This window comes from Muntiacus reevesi, chromosome 20 (genome assembly GCF_963930625.1).
Source record: "Muntiacus reevesi chromosome 20, mMunRee1.1, whole genome shotgun sequence".
Lineage (NCBI taxonomy): Eukaryota > Metazoa > Chordata > Mammalia > Artiodactyla > Cervidae > Muntiacus > Muntiacus reevesi.
The window spans coordinates 10908409-10926559 of record NC_089268.1 but is presented as its reverse complement, the minus strand read 5'-3'; the positions used below and the strand labels follow the sequence as shown (position 1 = coordinate 10926559).

Sequence of the window (18151 nt, the reverse complement as noted above, 5' to 3'; positions counted from 1 at the left end):
TGCAAGGAGATCAAACCAGTCCATCCTAAAGGAGATCAGTCCTGAATATTCATGGGAAGGACTGATGCTGAAGCTGAAGCTCCAATACTCTGGTCACCTGATGAGAACTGACTCACTGGAAAAGACCCCGATGCTGGGAAAGATTGAAGGCAGGAGGAGAAGGGGACGACAGAGGATGAGATGGTTGGATAGCATCACCGACTCGATGGACATGAGTTTGACAAGCTCCAGGAGTTGGTGAAGGACAGGGAAGCCTGGCGTGCTGTAGTCCATGGGGTCACAAAGAGTCAGACACAAGTGAGCAGCTGAACAACAACAAAAATAGAGCAATTAAAAATTACATATTCAAATACTTCATGAATGGGAATCTATTCATAATTAAACAAAGTGAATAAAACTGGAAATTTTCTATATTCTATAGAAATAACATAATCCTATTTAAAAAATGTGTGTACTTCATATGTATAAACACGTACAAACATTCACATGGATACACAAATATATGTATAAAATCTGGAAGATCCAAAAGTCAATAAGGGCTATCTCTGGAGAGTGTCAGGCTTTCCAGGTGGTGCCAATGGTAAAGAACCTGCCTGCCAATGCAGAAGACATAAGAGACATGGGATCGATCCCTGGGTTGGGAAGATCCCCTGAAGGAGGGCATGCTAACCCACTCCAGTATTCTTGCCTGGAGAATTCCATGGACAGAGGAGGCTGGCGGGTTGCAATCCAGTGGGTCGCAAAGAGTTGGACATGGCTGCAGCAACTGAGCATGCCACGCATGCACGGGATAGTGTCATTACAGTGACTTTTATGTTTTCTTCTTTATTATTTCTACATTGTCAACAAAATGAACACAAATTATTTTGATAATTTTTCGGTCGGTGGGGTGGGTGCCATGCCACGTGGCATGCAGGATCTTAGTTCCCCAGTCACAGACTGAACCCAGGCCCTTTATGGTGGAAACATGGAGTCTTAATCACTGGACTGCCAGGGAAGACCCCATTTTTATAATTTAAAAAATAAAATGATGATAAAAGTGATCAGAATATGGATAGCCTAGTGCTGTGGAACAGTTACATTTACAGGATGAAAGGAAGAGAGCAGCCAAGGAAAAAGATGACTACTTCAGAGACGTGTGAGTGACTGTGCAGTTACAAATGCTCTGGATGGATGGACTGGCAGGGCTGTCTGCGCAGGGGGCCCTGGAGAAAGGGGCCTGAGAAAAGGCCACCGGCCTGGGCGGGGGGAAGCAGTGCTGGTGTTTGAACGAGTTTGTGTTACACACACCTTTCTTTTCTCCTTTCACCTCTCCTCTGTTCCCAACCCTCACTCATCTCCATTTGGAAAAGGCAGCACATTTGGTGACTGGGAGTTCAGGCTCTCAATCCTCACCCTAACACTCACAAGCGGTATGACCTTGAGCAAGTTTCTTACCTCTCTGAGCCTTAGTTTCCTCATCTGTAAAATGGGGAGTGATATTAGTTCCTTCCTTATAGGGTTCTTATAATAATTCATTGGGTTAATATTGTAATATTTAGGACAGTTTCTGACACATAGAAAGCAGTCAATAAATGTTGCCTAGTATTATTATATAATTTATCTTTTAAGCTTTCCTTTTCTTTCCTCCTAGGCTACCTTGGCCAAGCAGGTAGTAGCCCATTTGCAGGCTTTGCTTTGAGACCAATTTAAGAAAACTCTCTTAAACAAAAGCTCTAAATCCATTGATCTTCTCAGCAAAGATTTTCCATAGTTCTCATTATCTTTTCTGAACACACGGACACTCGTGGAAAAAATCTATACCTTCCCTCCCTTCTGATTGCACATTTCTGTTTTCTGCTTACTCCCTACTATAGCCCCAATGCCTAACACAGGGCCTCATGCAGAGTAAGGGATCAAAAAATATTTGTTACATGAATGGATGAAATCCTCCCTTCTTTATTACCCTGGCAGACATTGATAGGTGTACCAGAAAGAGCAAATCCAAAGCTCCCGCTTTTTGATGTATAAAAGACAGGATCCATGGGCTCTGGTCTCTGAAGCCTCCATTTCCTCAGCTATGAATTGGGCTACAAACATCTGCAGTGAACTCCTCAGGCTGTTGTGGGATTACGTCAAACAAAACATTACACGAGGGCCCACAGAAAAGAATAAAATATCATACTGGCATTATTATTCTGATACAGTATATCTGTATCAATAATAGGGAATCAGTGAAAGATAACTTGATGCTATGAAGCAATAAATGTTGACTTGAAAATTGCCCAAGACCAGACTAAGATACATGGAGGCATGTGAAAATTCATGGGATTCTGTTATTTTACTATAATTCTGGGTTCTCCCCATCACAGGATTAGATGTAGTCTTGAAAATAAAATCTCTGACTGAAATACCTATTATCCTCTAAATACCTGAAAGTTCTTCTGCTGCTCTCCAGACAGCTCTGAAAACTAGAGCCTTTGCCACATTAACTAGCCCATTTTACACACACTCCTGGACCACAAGCACTTCCCAGTCTACAAGCGTGTGTGGCAGGAGGCCTGAGCCCCATGGCCAGAGCTCAAAGGAAAAGATGAGGCGACTGAGGGAGGCAGAGAACCACTCACTTGGCCGGCGGCAGAGACAGCATCTTGTGCATGGTGGAGGTCATTCGGTCTCTGCCCAGACTGAAGGCATCCTTGGTCAGGGACACAGCTTCCTTGGTGAGGTCCATGGTGGCATGCAGTGCCTCCTTGGTGGCATCCTTGGTCATGTGAATAGCACTAGATAATTCTCCCTCTATATTCTTCAAGGGGATGAGCTCGCCCTGACCATTCACAGCAGAATCCCTGCTCCCTGGGGGCTTCAACTCAGCTGGTGAGTCAGATGCTTGGGCTCTGCTCAGTCTCTTGGCTTGTAAGGAATCAACTGCCTCGTGGCCCTTCCCTGCCTCCTGCTGAGCAAGAGAACCTGCATCCTGTACTTCTCCATTGCTGTGGAGAGGCAATGGCCTGTCCTGGGATGCATCCAGATGTTCAATGCCACCGTCTTCCAGAACCTTCTTGGGGCTTGCTGGGCCTTGTTCTGAGGAGGCGTCAGACTTCAGCTCCCGGTCCTCTGAAGCAGAGAGCTCTGAATCTATGAGGCTGGTAGTATCTGAACCCTCAGAGTCAGCCTCATCAGCCCCAGGGGGAGGATGCATGAGCAGAGCCACCTCCGCGCTGGGGAAGAGGATGCCAATGCAGGCTGTCTGGTTCTGCAGGGGAGCCCCTGTCATGGCCTCTGTATCCTTAGTCAGCTGCTCCTGAAGACCCTGCAGCACCTCCTTCAGGCGAAGGAGAGCCAGGTACTGGTAGTGGTCAAGCCGCAGGCGGACATGCGCAGGGGAGTGCACAAGCATGTGCACGCCCGCCGTGTCCTCCAGCTCCATCAGAGGCCCTTTGCTGTCCACACCACCGCTGCCTTCTTTCAGGATCTCCATGACTTCCGGAAGGTCTGACAGGCTTTTCAAATCATGCTCAGTCTTTGACCTCTGATGGGACACAGTGTCAGGGGCAAGGTCCTCAGAATGGACAGGACTGCCAAAGCTGGCGGACGGTTTCAGCCTCCCTTCTGTGGCCATACGGAGCTTTCGTGCCTGCATTTGTTGCCAGCGGAGGGGTAGGCAGGCCCAAATGGACAAGGGGAAGGCGGCCACAAAGTTCAGGGTGCGGCCTTTGAAGTCCTCTGTTCCCTCAAAGTCCAAGGAGATCTGGGTGAAGTGGATGGACCAGAGGTCCTGGGAAGCCTTAAGCCTCTGAGGGGGGAGGACACTAGACTGTGGGAGGCAGGAATCCATCTGGAAGGCGTGATCTATAAAAAACATGTGCAGAAGGCTGAAGCCACCTGGTACCTTGGGAAACTGAACATGACTGGAATGAAAGAACTCAGTAGCAGCAAAACCCCGGAAGAGACTCTGGAGGTCTGGACGGCTACAGTGTGAAGCGTGACGTGTATTGGTGGCAGTCATGCCTGAGGCACACAGGACAAGGGACTGGGGACGATGCATCACAGCCCGCTCTCTCTTCTCCAGTGGGAAGCTCACCTTCAGAGAGAAAATGAGACCCAGTTCAGAATGGCCAGCTGAGCATCTCTGCAACCCACCATTAATACACGCGTGGCAGACCATTTGGGTTGTAAAACTGCTTTCCTTCTATCCAGTGGGCAGTGCAGAACCTTGAATTACAGTCATGGTAGAAACGCAACTGTGGCTGCCAAGAGGGAACAGAAATCCCACTCTCTACCCTACCTTCAACCAGAAGGCATCCAGGCGGATGTCCAGATGTTCATCTTTCTGGCTGGAATCTTCCAGCTTGTAGATAGCTTTGAACTGCTCCAAGCTGCGGTACAAATCCAGGCAGAAGAGGTTTCCCCAGAGTAAGCTGACAGGATCCATAGTAAATGTCAGACCATTTAACTGAATGTAAAGATTGGGACAGGGAACTGGAAAACAGAGAAAAAAGAATTGACATGAATGAAGTAGCAGCTTGACTCTTACTTACCAGCTAATACTCATTTTACTACCAAGAGAGCAAAGGTATCGGACTTTGCTGGTGGTCTGGTGGCTAAGAGTCCACCTGCTAATGTACGGGACACGGGTTTGACCCCCGGTCCAGAAGATCCCACGTGCCAGAGGGCAACTAAGCCCGTGTGCCACAACTGCGGAGCCGTGCACCCAGAGCCTGTGCTCCGCAACAAGAGATGCCAACAGTGAGAAGTCCATGCGCTGCAGCCAGAGACGAGCCTCTGCTCGCCACCAGAGGAAGCCCACGCATAGCCAAAGACCCAGCATAGGCAAAAATAAATAAATTAAAAAGAGAGAGCCAAGGAATCTTCAGGGCAGAGTTTTCAACAAAAGTGTGCTACACTAACTCAAACAACTAAAACTCCTAACCAACAGACTAGCAGCGGAGACTCCAAGGCTGACTATTGTGAACAGGATGAGTTAGACAGCAAGAAATGACCAGGGCAGATGCTTACCTGGCAGCTCCTGATTATCAGGGAAGTAATACTCTGTGAACTCAATATGAATGGCAGAGACCTGAGCAGGGAGGTTGTGAAGCTTCCGACTGCAGGACAGGAGTGTCGATGGCTTCTTACTGGGCTGTCCAGCTGTTGAAACCTAGGCAAAGACAAGTGGCTGTTAGCATCTGTACCGCACCCCAAACAGAATTTCCTCAGTTTCCTCTGAGGTAGGATAAAGCCTCTATAATTCTTCCAGTGTCTGTCACAGGGAGTAGAGTGATTTTCACATGGATGCCAGGCATTCTCACACCTGACAAACAGGACCTATGAGTTCATCTTTTTCATGAAAGGTTTGTAGTGGGGTATTCAGAGGAATTATATCAGACCATTACATCTACTGTGGGTAAGAATCCCTTAGAAGAAATGGAGTAGTCATCATAGCTAACAAGAGTCCAAAATGCAGTAATTAGGTGCAATCTCAAAAACGACAGAATGATCTCTGTTCGTTTCCAAGGCAAACCATTCAATATCACAGTAATCCAAATCTATGCCCCAACCACTAATACCGAAGAAGCTGAAGTTAAATGGTTCTATGAAGACCTACAAGACCTTCTAGAACTAACACCAAAAATAGATGCCCTTTTCATCATAGAGGACTAGAATACAAAATTAGGAAGTCAAGAGATACTTGGAGTAACAAGCAAGTTTGACTTTGGAGTACAGAATGAAGCAGGGCAAAGGCTAATAGAGTTTTGCCAAGAGAACGCACTGGTCATAGCAAACACCCTCTTCCAATAACACAAGAGAAGACTCTACACATGGACATCACCAGATGGTCAATACCAAAATCAGATTGACTATATTCTTTGCAGCAAAGATGGAGAAGCTTTATACAGTCAGAAGAAACAAGACCAGGAGCTGACTGTGGCTCAGATCATGAACTCCTTATTGCCAAATTCAGACTTAAATTGAAGAAAGTAGGGAAAACCACTAGACCATTCAGGTATGACTTAAATTAAATCCCTCACAATTATACAGAGGAAGTGACAAATAGAGTCAAGGGATTAGATCTGATCCCAAGAAGAAGAAATGCAAAAAGGCAAAACAGTTGTCTGAGAGGCCTTACAAATAGCTGAGAAAAGAAGAGAAGTGAAAGGCAAAGGAGAAAAGGAAAGATATATCCACCTGAAAGCAGAGTTCCAAAGAATAGCAAGCAGAGATAAAAAAAAGCTTTCCTCAGTGCTTAATGCAAAGAAATAGAGGAAAACAATAGAATGGGAAAGACTAGAGATCTCTTCAAGATAATTAGAGATATCAAGGGAACATTTCATGCAAAGATGGGCTCAATAAAGGACAGAAATGGTATGGACCTAACTGAAGCAGAAGATATTAAGAGGTGGCAATAATACACAGAAAAACTACACAAAAAAGATCTCAATGACCCAGATAACCACAATGGTGTGATCACTCACCTAGAGTCAGACATCCTAGAGTGCGAAGTCAAGTGGGCCTTAGGAAGCATCACGATGAACAAAGCTAGTGGAGGTGATAGAATTCCAACTGATCTATTTCAAATCCTAAAAGATGATACTGTGAAAGTGCTGCACTCAATGTACAAGCAAATTTGAATAACTCAGCAGTGGCCACGGGACTGGAAAATGTTGGTTTTCATTCCAATCCCAAAGAAAGGCAATGCCAAAGAATGCTCAAAGCACTGCACAATTGCACTCATCTCACACACTAGCAAAGTAATACTCAAAATTTCCAAACTAGGCTTCAACAGTATGTGAACCGAGAACTTCCAGATGTTCAAGCTGGATTTAGATAATGCAGAGGAACCAGAGATGAAATTGCTAACATCTGTTGGATCATAGAAAAAGCAAGAGAATTCCAGAAAAACATCTACTTCTATTTTATTGACTATGCTAAAGCTTTTGACTGTGTGGATCACAACAAACTGTGGAAAATTCTTAAAGAGATGGGAATACCAGACCACCTGACCTGCCTCCTGAGAAATCTGTATGCAGGTCAAGAAGTAATAGTTAGAACCAGATATGGAACAATGGACTGGTTCCTAATTGGGAAAGGGGTACGTCAAGGTTGTATATTGTCACCTGGCTTATTTAATTTATATGCAGAGTACATCATACAAAATGTTGGACTAGATGAAGCACAGGCTGAAATCAAGATTGCCAGGAGAAATATCAATAACAGATATGCAGATGACACCAACCTTATGGCAGAAAGTGAAGAGGAACTAAAGAGCCTCTTGATGACAGTGAAAGAAGAGAGTGAAAAAGCTGGCTTAAAGCTCAACATTCAAAAAACTAATATCAAAACAAAAAGAAAAAATGAAAAAACAAAAAGAAAACATAAATGAAAAAACAAAAAGAAAAAGAAAAAAGAAAAAAAAGAAAATCATGGTATCTGGTCCCATCACTTCTCACTTCATGACAAAGAGATGGGGAAAAAATGGAAACAGTGACAGACTATTTTCTTGGGCTCCAAAGTCACTGCAGATGGTGACTGCAGTCATGAAATTAAAAGATGCTTGCTCCTTGGAAGAAAAGCTATGACAAACCTACACAGCATGTTAAAAAGCAGAGACATGAATGAATGAACTGCTTCCCTGCCTCTTTATAGCCCTGTTTCCCCATATCATGGGCTCCTTACCTGGTGGATGTCCAAGTCATCCACCCTTATGACCAAGCAGCTAGAGCGCAGGCGATTCCATGCTGGAGGCCGAAAAACTGTCTGCCGGCCCTGAGAAGGGCTTCTTTCAAGGGGGTTCTTTCGAGGACTGGAGAAAGAATCTAGTAAAAATAAGAAGGTGGGAAAGAGATTCGGATACACTCAATTCTCATTATTAACAGAATTCAGAAAGTAAAAACTCTTAAGATCGTTAACGGTACGTGTAGAAAAGAGCTTGTCAACACTGGCAAGCTTCTGGAGGGAACTCAAAAATCATCTTCTCCTTCAGACCAAGGCAACAGAGATGAATATTGAATAGAGATGCTAACAACTGCTCTTCCTCATTGTAGCTCTGCCTGGAGACAAACAGGACCCATAAAGAAAAGAAGTCATGAATGTCTCTTGGTGCGATAAAGTTAGCATAATTAGCCAGGCCAGTGCTTTATTGCCACTGGATACTCAAAGGCAAATGTCAAGTGACAAAGTTATGGGATTCCTCCAGCTCCTCATAACCCACCTGCTTTCCTCCGGAAGGAAGAGTCTACCCCCAGGTGCCAGGGTGGTTTCAGATCTGTCTCCTCATGCCACTTCTCCATCTTACTCTGAAATTCTGTCACCAGCTTCTGGGCCCACTGGCCTCGGGTCTCCATGGCCTCACAGTGACGCACCCAATGTTTACAGCTATCACCTGTGCAATAAGGCAAAAAGATTTTAGTCTAAGATCATGATCCAGTGCTTCAGTTTTTCTTTTCTATTGGTATAGCTTTCCATAGTTCAGAATCTGATCCCTCACCACCAATCCAAAATTCTCTAAGATAAGAAAAAATTATCTAGTGAGAGCACTCAAGCTCTTCTGGACTCTGTATGTGATTTTTCTTAAGGCTCCCTAAAGGCCAGCTGCTGACTGCTGCATCTTTGCCCATGAACCACTAGAGAGGCTCTAAAGTTAGTGGAAGTAAGGGGCAGAGCACAGAGTCAAATGCCATATCTCAGGCACTGCCTCCCCTTCTACTTCTCATCAATGATAAACAGTCATCAACAGAAGACCCTGCAAGTTTCCAGAGATGTCCTCTTGAAAAAAGACTACAGTCAACACCTCTCTGAGCCTGTGCTGCAATCCTAGGCAACCTTCTGCTGGACAATTAGGGGTGAACTCAGGCATCAGTCTTCAACACCTCAGCCACACTAAAACTGCACGCATTCAGCATTCTCCTACCTGCCCAGTGGAAGGGGTAATAGTCAAATGCCATCTTGCGAAAGGTTAGCTGCATTGCACCACCCGTGAGTCTGTTTGCAGAGACACCTACAAAGACAAATAACGGTGAAAAGAAGCATAAGAAACAAAGAAGCCTAAACACCACCTGAAGCACTGAAAAGTCCTCCTGAGGGTCGGCTCCCAGGCCTGGCTGATTCATAAGTACAGCCAAAGGCTCTGATGGCAGCTGACTTGCGAGGCTGAGGCTATCCTCTTTTGAACTGCAAAAGATATACTCTAAAAGTTTGTGTTTGTTTTTTTTTAGAAAAGCATATTCCATTATCTCTGTAAATGGCTGCCAGATATCCAGAGAGACAAAAGAAGCAACAAAACTCAGGATTCCAGAATCCCAATCTTAGGTCTCCCACAGGCACACCTGACAGCGTTGACAGACTGGTTCCCCCAAACCTGGCGATCCTGGTACTGCTGCCTCTCAACACAACACCTGGAGAGGCATAAGCCAAACTCTCCAACAAACAGGGACCAATATTATTTCCTTTCATATCTTAGCTAAAACTGTAATATCAGACAGTCATAACACACTGCACAAACAAACAGTGATGGAACACAAAAACACTGCTCTAACAAGGACATTATAAACACACAGAAGAGTGTACACAAATCAAAGTTTGTCTGCAATAAGTCAAATATTCTATTGTTTATCTTGAATTCAATTCTGACTAAATGAATGAACTTTCCATGTTTCTATCTTCTCTCTCCAACTGGACTCTAAGCACTGTAAGAACAGGGACTATTTCTTCTCATTATGTGTGATGAAGGACACTTGTTCTGTTCTGCACTTCCATCCTATCCCTTCCACCCTATTTCCAGGTAAAGGGAAAAACCGTGGGACCTTCTGTCAGCTGGTGTACCTACCATCAGGGAGTCATTTCAATCCGGTCTAGGCATCACCACCCCAAGCTCTGGACTATTCACCATCCTACCAAGAGGTAAACCTACACCAATGTTACTGCTGCTCAACCTTTTTGTCATCATTAGTACCTCTTAGGAGCCTGTTTAGATGTTTTTTCCTAACTGCCCCGTCTCCATGAAATTTAATACCACAGTATATCATATATACTAAAGCTTACTCCTTTTATTTAATGCAAGGTTAAGAAAGACTGAACAATTTTTTTAAGTTAAAAGTTAAATTAAAAGATTTGGGACTTTCCTGGTGGTCCAGTGGTTAAGATTCCGCACTACCAATGCAGGGGGCATGGGCTCAGTCCCTGGTTGGGGAAGATCCTGCATGCCATGTGGACAAATAAATAAATAATTTTTTAAGTTAAATTAAAGATTTAAAGCTATTAATATTGAAATTAATTTTATATTTACTGAGTAACTTTTAATGTAATTTATTTCTTACATAAATTATAATGTATAGAATCATGTATGCATTTTAGCAATTTATATAAATACGTAAGTGATATAATCAAATTTTTAGTTATTCAAAATTATGTTTGAAATAAACAAAAATTTTAAATTAATTTCTTAAAATTATTTTTCATTAAACTTTAACTTTCACTTAATATGAGAAAATAACTTTTAGCTTAACTTTGTTGTTGTTTGAGTCACGAAGTTGTGATTGACTCTTTGCTTAACTAGGTGTTAGACATTCATTCAGATGGTGTCAACATTTTTTCAACACAATTAAACTACTGACTTGTTGAACAATTTGTGGAATTAAATAATAAAATATAAATTATTTGTATTTAATTCTCAAAGTTCAAATTACAAAAGTACTAAGCATTAACGGGAATTCCCTGGCAGTCCAGTGGTTAAGACTCTGCACTTCCACTGCAGGGGGCACGTGTTCAATTCCTGGTCAGGGAACTAAGATCTTGCACACCACATGGCATGGCCAAATACCCCAAGGATTAAATATAATCAACACTGATGAGGCAGCCATTGGTAGCCAAGAAGTATGTACAAGCCACCTCTCACCATCTGACTTTGAGATCAAGGACTTTGAAGACTCAAAGTCCTCTAATCACAGCCATCTATTTGCCATAGTTTATAGCCCTGATCTTCCATGAACTCAATACCAACATTGCTCATATGATACCCAAGTAAACTCAATAAGAGAAATTAAACACTAAGGAATAAAATTTTGTGAAATCGAGTTAAGCACTGTTATAGCTAAGATTTTTTTTCATCCCTACTTCTCACCAATTTTCAATGTCCAGAACAGGCACGCATCAAGACAGAAAGCTCAGCGGCTGTTCAGAGCTGCAAAATGGGGACTGGCAGCTAGTGGGTACAGAGTTTTTTTTAGGGATGACAAAAATGTTCTCAAATTAGATTGCAGTGATGATCACACAACCCTATGACTACACTTTAAAACACTGAGTTGTATATTCTAAATGGGTGAATGATATGGTATGTGAATTATATATCCATAAATATTGCGTGCATGCTCAGTCATTTTTCTCTTTGCAACCCTATGGACTATTGTACTGAAGGCTCTTCTGTCCATTGAATGTTCCCAGCAAGAATATTGCAGTGAGTTGCCATTTCCTTCTCCAAAGTATCTTCCACTGAGGGATCAAACGTGTGTCTCCTGCATCTCCTGCAGTGCAGGCAGATTTTTTTACCACTGAGCCACTGGGGAAGCCCATCAATAAATATGTATCTGTTTAAAAGAAAAAAGTGAATTTTTATCTACTGACGGTGATAGCATCCCAGTTGAAATGCATGACCTAGGTTACTGGAGGGAGAGTGTTTCACAGCCATGCTCCCATGGGATTTATTTGGAACTAAAAGAACAATCGACTATGCAGACTGAACATACTAAAATATGATCTAGAATAAAAAAATCTAGATCAAATATAATTACCAACTATCAACATATATAATTATAAACACATAATCATATGTGACAAATAAATGGTTAATAGTGTATATAAATGACTAAAATTCTCCAGTGAGATGGTGGGAAGAGGATAGCCTACCCTGAAGAGAGAGAAAGCAAGCTTCGGCTCACAGCCCTTAACCTGAGGGAAATCATTAAAGAGGCAGATGACACTCTTTTCCCCATCAACAACTCACCTTCTCCCGGAAGCCTGAAGGGTGAGCTGCTCCAGTTTGACGTTAAGAGACAGTGCTGCCCCACCCCAAGCCACCCTGTCCTCAATGACCTACAAAGTTTCCAACATCACCTCCAACACCAAGGGATAGATAAGTGGGTCAGTCAGAGGCCCCAACATTCAGGCTATAGTGTCCTTAAAGAAAAAGCTGATAGATATAGCCTTCAAGGAGTCCCTAGAGCAGCCCTGTCCAAAAGAACTTTCTGTGACAACTTCTAGGGCCCATAGATTACTTGTAATATGACTGAAGCAAATGAGGAACTGAATTTTTAACTTTATTTAATTTTTATTTTAATTTAAATAGCCACATGTCTCTCTCTATTTGCTACCATATTGGACAGAGAGTTCTAAAGCAATGCTATCCAAGAGAAATGTAACATAAGCCACATAAATAATTTAAAATTTTCTAGTAGCTATATTAAAAAAGGTTTTCTTTCAAAAAGTAAAATTAATTTTATCATTACACTTTAAACCAATACACTCCAAAGATGATTATTTAACATGCAATCAATATGAAAATAATTATCCAGGTATTCTGCATCTTTTTTTCGTATTATATCTTCGAAATCCCACGTGTATATTACACTTGTGGGATCTGGATCAGCAGGACTTCCCTGGTGGTCCAGTGGTTAAGACTCCACGGTTCCAATGCAGTGGGCATGGGTTTGATCGCTGGCTGGAGAACTAAGATGCCACATGCTGTCTGGCATGGTGAAACGAAACAAAACTTCACTCAATTTGGATCAGCCCATATTTCAAGTGCCCATTAGTGGCTAGTGGCCGCCATACTGACCAGGACAACTCCAGACAATCTTAGAGACCTCCCTATAACACGGAGTTCTTCCTTCTCCTTTCTTCCCAAATCCAAGGGGAAGAATCAAAGTCACGAGAACTCCTTGTATCCCTTGCCAGTCATATGCCACATCTGGGTATGGCTGGCTGGGTGTTTTCCCTCTGTCTCATCAAAAATGTCCCTAAAATCCACCGAATAGATTAATCCAGCTTCATAAATAAATGGGGGCTTCAGGGAGGGCTAGCCATTCACATCTTAGTATGGATTATAGAACCCTGCTACATGAAGAAGACAGGGCTCTACACCCTCATCTAGCAAGAGGATGAAACTCTCCACAATGTATTTTTAATCAAGATTTCTGAAAGGAATCAACAAAACAAAACTCCAAAGTCTTCATAGTGACACTTGGAAGAAATAACCGAACAAAATAATAATTGTTTTAGCAAAGAACTTTCAAAATGAGTGGGTAGCAAACCAGTGAGTGGCAGAAGCCATCTTTACCCTGTCACGGTGCCTTCCAGCTCTCTCATCTTGGGAGTGGAGGGAGGCTAGGTCCCTTCAACACCAAGGCAGAGCAGTCAGAGGCAGTGGAGCCTGGTGACCTAGGAATAAAAGGTAGCTCGTTCCCCCAGGGAAGATGAGTCTCAATCTCATTAAGAGGCAGACACAACCTCCAGAGACGATAAGGCAGCAAGAGAACAAGCTACCACACGATGGCATCTAAACCCAGAGCTGGCAGCAAAGGGGAGCCTAGGGGGAGCAAAGAGAACTGAAGGAACCAGCAGCAGAGAAATAATAATCCAAACACTGGCCTATTATTAAGGTCCTCCAAGTGCAGTATATTAACTCATTTGAGCCTGATAACAACCTGTGAGTAAGAAATGATTTAATTCAAGTTCACAGATGAAGAAACTCAGAGAGGTGAAGTGATTTCCCTAAGACTTATAAAGGAAAGAAATGAGCCAATTGCTTTTTCATTCTGAATAAATGTGTATGTGTATTTAATAACAATTGCGCTAATGAATGAAAAAGTATGACAAGAACACACTGTAACCTCTCTGCTTGGGAAGAACACATTTATATATAAATTGACTCAAAGATCTGAAAATTCTGAGGTTTCTTATAGTTGAAAATACCCTCTGGAAAGCTTATAACAGTGCTCAGCAATGCCCACTAGAGAGGGGAAAAAATGTATACACTGCTTGGGCTCTATCCCTGAGGATTCCAATTTAGTGAGGTCTGGGAAGAAGCCCAGCCCCTGTATTTCACTGTCTCACAGGTGGTTCTGTTGCACCCTAAAGGCTGACTAGCAGTAACAGAGAGCTGCCCCAGGAATGCTGAGACCCAAGGAAGACTGTGATATGCAAAGCCAACAAAGTACCCCAACAGATCTTGAAAACAGCCTTGCATCCCCCAGAGCTGCAGGCAGTGATGGACCACCCACCCAGGCTTGGGCCTCATGGGATACCTGGCTCTCGGGACTGGCTATCATCACAAACGTGCAGGTCCAGGCGCGAGATGAGCAGATGGTAGGAGGACTCTTTCACATCAAATTTCTCAAAGTACTGGCTGAGGCGGCTGCTGCTGCTACTGCTGCTGCCCTGGCTGCTACCAAATGCCTGGGCCCAGGACTGCTGCGCGCTGGGAGCAGGTGGGGTGATCTATGTGTGACAGAGAAAAACAAAAAGTTCAGACCCGAAAAAAAAAAAGAAGTCCAGACCCAGAGAGCTTCCTCGCTGGCTTTCTTAAAGCGTTAGTTCAGCCTGAAGAAAACCACAATTTGATAAGATGTCCCTTCCCTCTCAATAATCACTCTTCTTAATCATACATACTTTATTATACACTGAATAGTAATATCTTCTAAGATTTCATTTTTATAGCCTTGAAGAATTTTACACTTTTTTCTTTATATGGTGGAACTTCATTTGCTTTTCTATGTGATAATGATAACAATTATATGTGGTATTACATTCATATAAATAAACATACATCTTTTTACTTCTAGCCCATTAAGTCTTTCCTAAGGTACAGTGATGCCCCTCATAACGGTATGCCTGGTAGCTCACATAGGTATGTCCCATCTAAACAACCCAAAGAATCCAAAGAAGCCAAATTATAATTAACCTAGTAACTGTCAGAGTCCTGTCTTGACATCTGAACTGCCTTCTGCACTTCCCTCCCACCCAGAAGGTATCTGACTGAGGCTAACACTCGTCTTCCGGGAAGTCCCCCCTAAGCGCCCTCTTTCAGCCCAGGATCCCTCTCCTGCGCTCTGGCGGCACAGTGTTCACCTCTATTACAGCGCTTATCACCACGTTGTAATAACTTGTCTATGGTCCATATTTTAAGACACCAAGAGTTCCAGGGTGAGGAACAAGAGGCTGTCCAGTGACGAGCACTGTACACCTAACACACTAGAGGCACCAGATGAATAGAAAAACGGGATAAAGGCACAGGCAGAGCCTACGCACATACAGAAGTGAATGACACATTCACCCAAATAAGCGGGACAAAATCTAGGCTCCACCTATGCTGGTGTGAATTAGGTCTGGCTTGCCATCTCCCCACCACCACCGAGGCTCTCTGCTTCACCTCTAACCTGTACAGGTTCAGGGGCCAGGCTCTTTCTCTGCTGGGCGGCCTTCTCCATGGCCTCACTCAGCGACTCTGCATATTTCATCATAGCCTTGAGCTGCGAGTCCGTTAGCACCCAGAGCAGGTCATCCAACAGGAACATCAGCTTGGAAGCTATCACGTTGCAATCTTTGGTCTGGAGGGGTCACAGAGAACAGAAGCTTCCACATCTGGTACCATCCCAACTCCTCAAAGTGACTACTGCCCAACCAATTTGAGAGATGGCTTTTCAATCCTCAACACAAGAAAGGAAAATATCAAGTACTTTGGATAGTCAATTTCTTACCAAACTACAAAAGTTTTCTGTGATCAACAAAAAGCAGCAATAATCAACGGCCTATGTCCCCATATAGAGGTAAAATTGTTATTTCCAAAATTAAAACAATGGAGGTAGACATGTTCCCTCAATAGTAGATTCAGTGCAACACTGAACTGCAGATCCTCCCCTTTCAAATGTCATTTCAGGGGCCAATAACACACAAAAAGGAGGAAATACAAACTCCAGCGCTGTCTGAGAGAACAAAAGATGGACGTTTCGGGAGGACAGAGAACACACTCACTCTTCTCTTGAGGGCTATCTGGATCCTGCCTTGGTTGGTAATAAGCCTCAATGGAGTGGTGACTGTGTCCTGATCACCATTGTCTGTAGCATCTGCCTCAATTCGAAGTGTTTGCCAAGTTATTTCCTTAAATGTTAAAACCTAGAAGGAAAAAAAGTAAAGTCTCTTAATATTGTGGATGAAATTAATCAAGAGGCAGGAAGCCCAAGGGGAAAAAACTGGCAAGGCAGAGACCTCCACCATTCTTAGCTGGGATCCTACTCACAGAAGGCAGTGGATCACAAATTCTTAACTGAGGAAAAGTAACACTAGACAGAAGGGATTCTTGGGTTCCCAAGAATGGGGAAGGCTTTGACCCAAGACAGGAATATGGTCATTGGGAATTTGCTATATGACACAGGGGGCTCAAACTGTGACCACCTAGAAGGGTGGGATGGAGGGGAAGCGGGGAGGGAGGTAAAAGGAGGGGACATGTGTATACCTATGGCTGATTCACGTTGATGTGTGGCAGAAACCAACACAATATTGTAAAACAATTATTCCCCAATTAAAACAAATACATTTTTTAAACAAGAATGACTCCTCTGAACCCTCCCATTCTCCCCCCTGCAATGGCAGGACTACCTCTCCTCGGTGTGGGTCAGTGATGCGAGTGAGGCGCAGGTCACTCTGCTGCCAGTTGGGGTTGACACTGTAGCCCTGGAGCTGCCACAATTCAAAAGAAGCGTGGAAGGCCTTGGAGTGAATCTTGATGGTGATGGAGTTGACGATGATGAACATCCCCTCCACCACCTTCTCAGCAAAACCATACTCACTACGACAAAGGAGGCAGACCAATATTCAGCATCATGTGAGATTCGGGCATTAGCATACTCTCTTTTCTTTTTTGGTTGTGCCATAACTTGCAGGATCCTAGTTTCCTAACAAGGGGTCTGAACCCAGGCCCAGGCAGTTAAAATGCTGAGTCCTAACCACTGGACCACCAGAGAATTCCCTACACATACTCTTTATAATGGAAGACTTAAGACTTTTAATAATGCCTGTCTTTAGATGCTAGAACTGTAGATGCTTTTTTTTAAAGTTCTCACCTCCCACTTTTGCTTTATATTTTTTAAATTTCTAAAATTTTTATGATGATGCAGTACTTTTTCTGATGAGATTTTTCTTTTTTAAGAATGGAATAAAAGAAAGAGTTGACCTGAAAAAAAAAAAAGCAAAAGAAAGAGTTGACCTGGAACAATCTCCTTCTGGTTAGAAAGAATAAGTTGAAAAAAATATTTTCCAAGTTCACAACTACCTGAATAAATACTTGACTGTTGTCTGTGAGGAGAGATATTATCACTACAGAAAGGAAACAGTCGGTTTCAATAATGTCTTCAAAGACAGAACATGCTCTGTGAAAGTGGCGAAAGAGAAAAGAAGTACAGCCAGGTGAGCATGAGGTTTAACCCTGTGGAATCGAGTCGAGAACAGACCCACCTCTGCCTGTCAAATCCACCCCAGAGAGCACAGCTGTATGTCACAGAGAGGCCAAAACAGCAGGGAGAGAAAAGAAGGCCATCCTTAAAGTCCTTCTAGACACAGAAAACACAGACATTCTTGACATGCAGGTGACACAGTTCTCATTATAACAGACAAAAAGGTCTGGGACTTATAAACTGAATACACACACATACACACACACACATCTCTGCAATTTATATCACAAAGGGCTAATATCTCTAATGTATAGTATAAAGAGTTTCACAAAACTGAAAAGAAAAAGACCAATAGCCCAATAAAAATGTGACAAAGTAGGGACACAGAAAAATAAATGCAAATAGACACTAATCATAAAAAGATGTTCCACCTCACTCATATATCAAAACTGTACTGTACTGTATTTGATTCAGGACAAAAATGACAGTGAAGTAGGGAAAATTCAATAATGGTGCATGGTCAATTTGAGGCTACCCATAAAGAGAAAAAATAATGTTGACCTTCATCTTGCATCAAACAAACAAAAAACCAGTTTCAAGATTGATTGTAGATCTAAATGTGAAAGGTCAAACAATAAAGCTAGAAGAAAACATAGGAAAATATCTTCATGCCTTGAGATAGGAAAAGATTCCTTACATAAAACACAAAAAGCACTAACCATAAAGGGAAA

The 18151-nt window shown here is 42.9% G+C and overlaps 1 protein-coding gene across 2 annotated transcripts in view; it reads right to left on the bottom strand.

Annotated features, from left to right (window-relative positions):
• BLTP3A (bridge-like lipid transfer protein family member 3A) overlaps positions 1-18151 on the bottom strand; it is a 68666-nt gene that overhangs the window by 13094 nt on the left and 37421 nt on the right. For both annotated transcript variants that reach the window (XM_065912450.1, XM_065912451.1), the window contains 10 exons: positions 16627-16816; positions 16003-16143; positions 15408-15578; positions 14277-14469; positions 8891-8977; positions 8192-8362; positions 7657-7796; positions 4999-5140; positions 4268-4461; positions 2607-4063 (listed from right to left, as the gene is read on the bottom strand). In XM_065912450.1, coding sequence (XP_065768522.1) covers positions 2607-4063; positions 4268-4461; positions 4999-5140; positions 7657-7796; positions 8192-8362; positions 8891-8977; positions 14277-14469; positions 15408-15578; positions 16003-16143; positions 16627-16816 — 2886 coding nt within the window. The remainder of the gene's footprint in view (positions 1-2606; positions 4064-4267; positions 4462-4998; positions 5141-7656; positions 7797-8191; positions 8363-8890; positions 8978-14276; positions 14470-15407; positions 15579-16002; positions 16144-16626; positions 16817-18151) is intronic.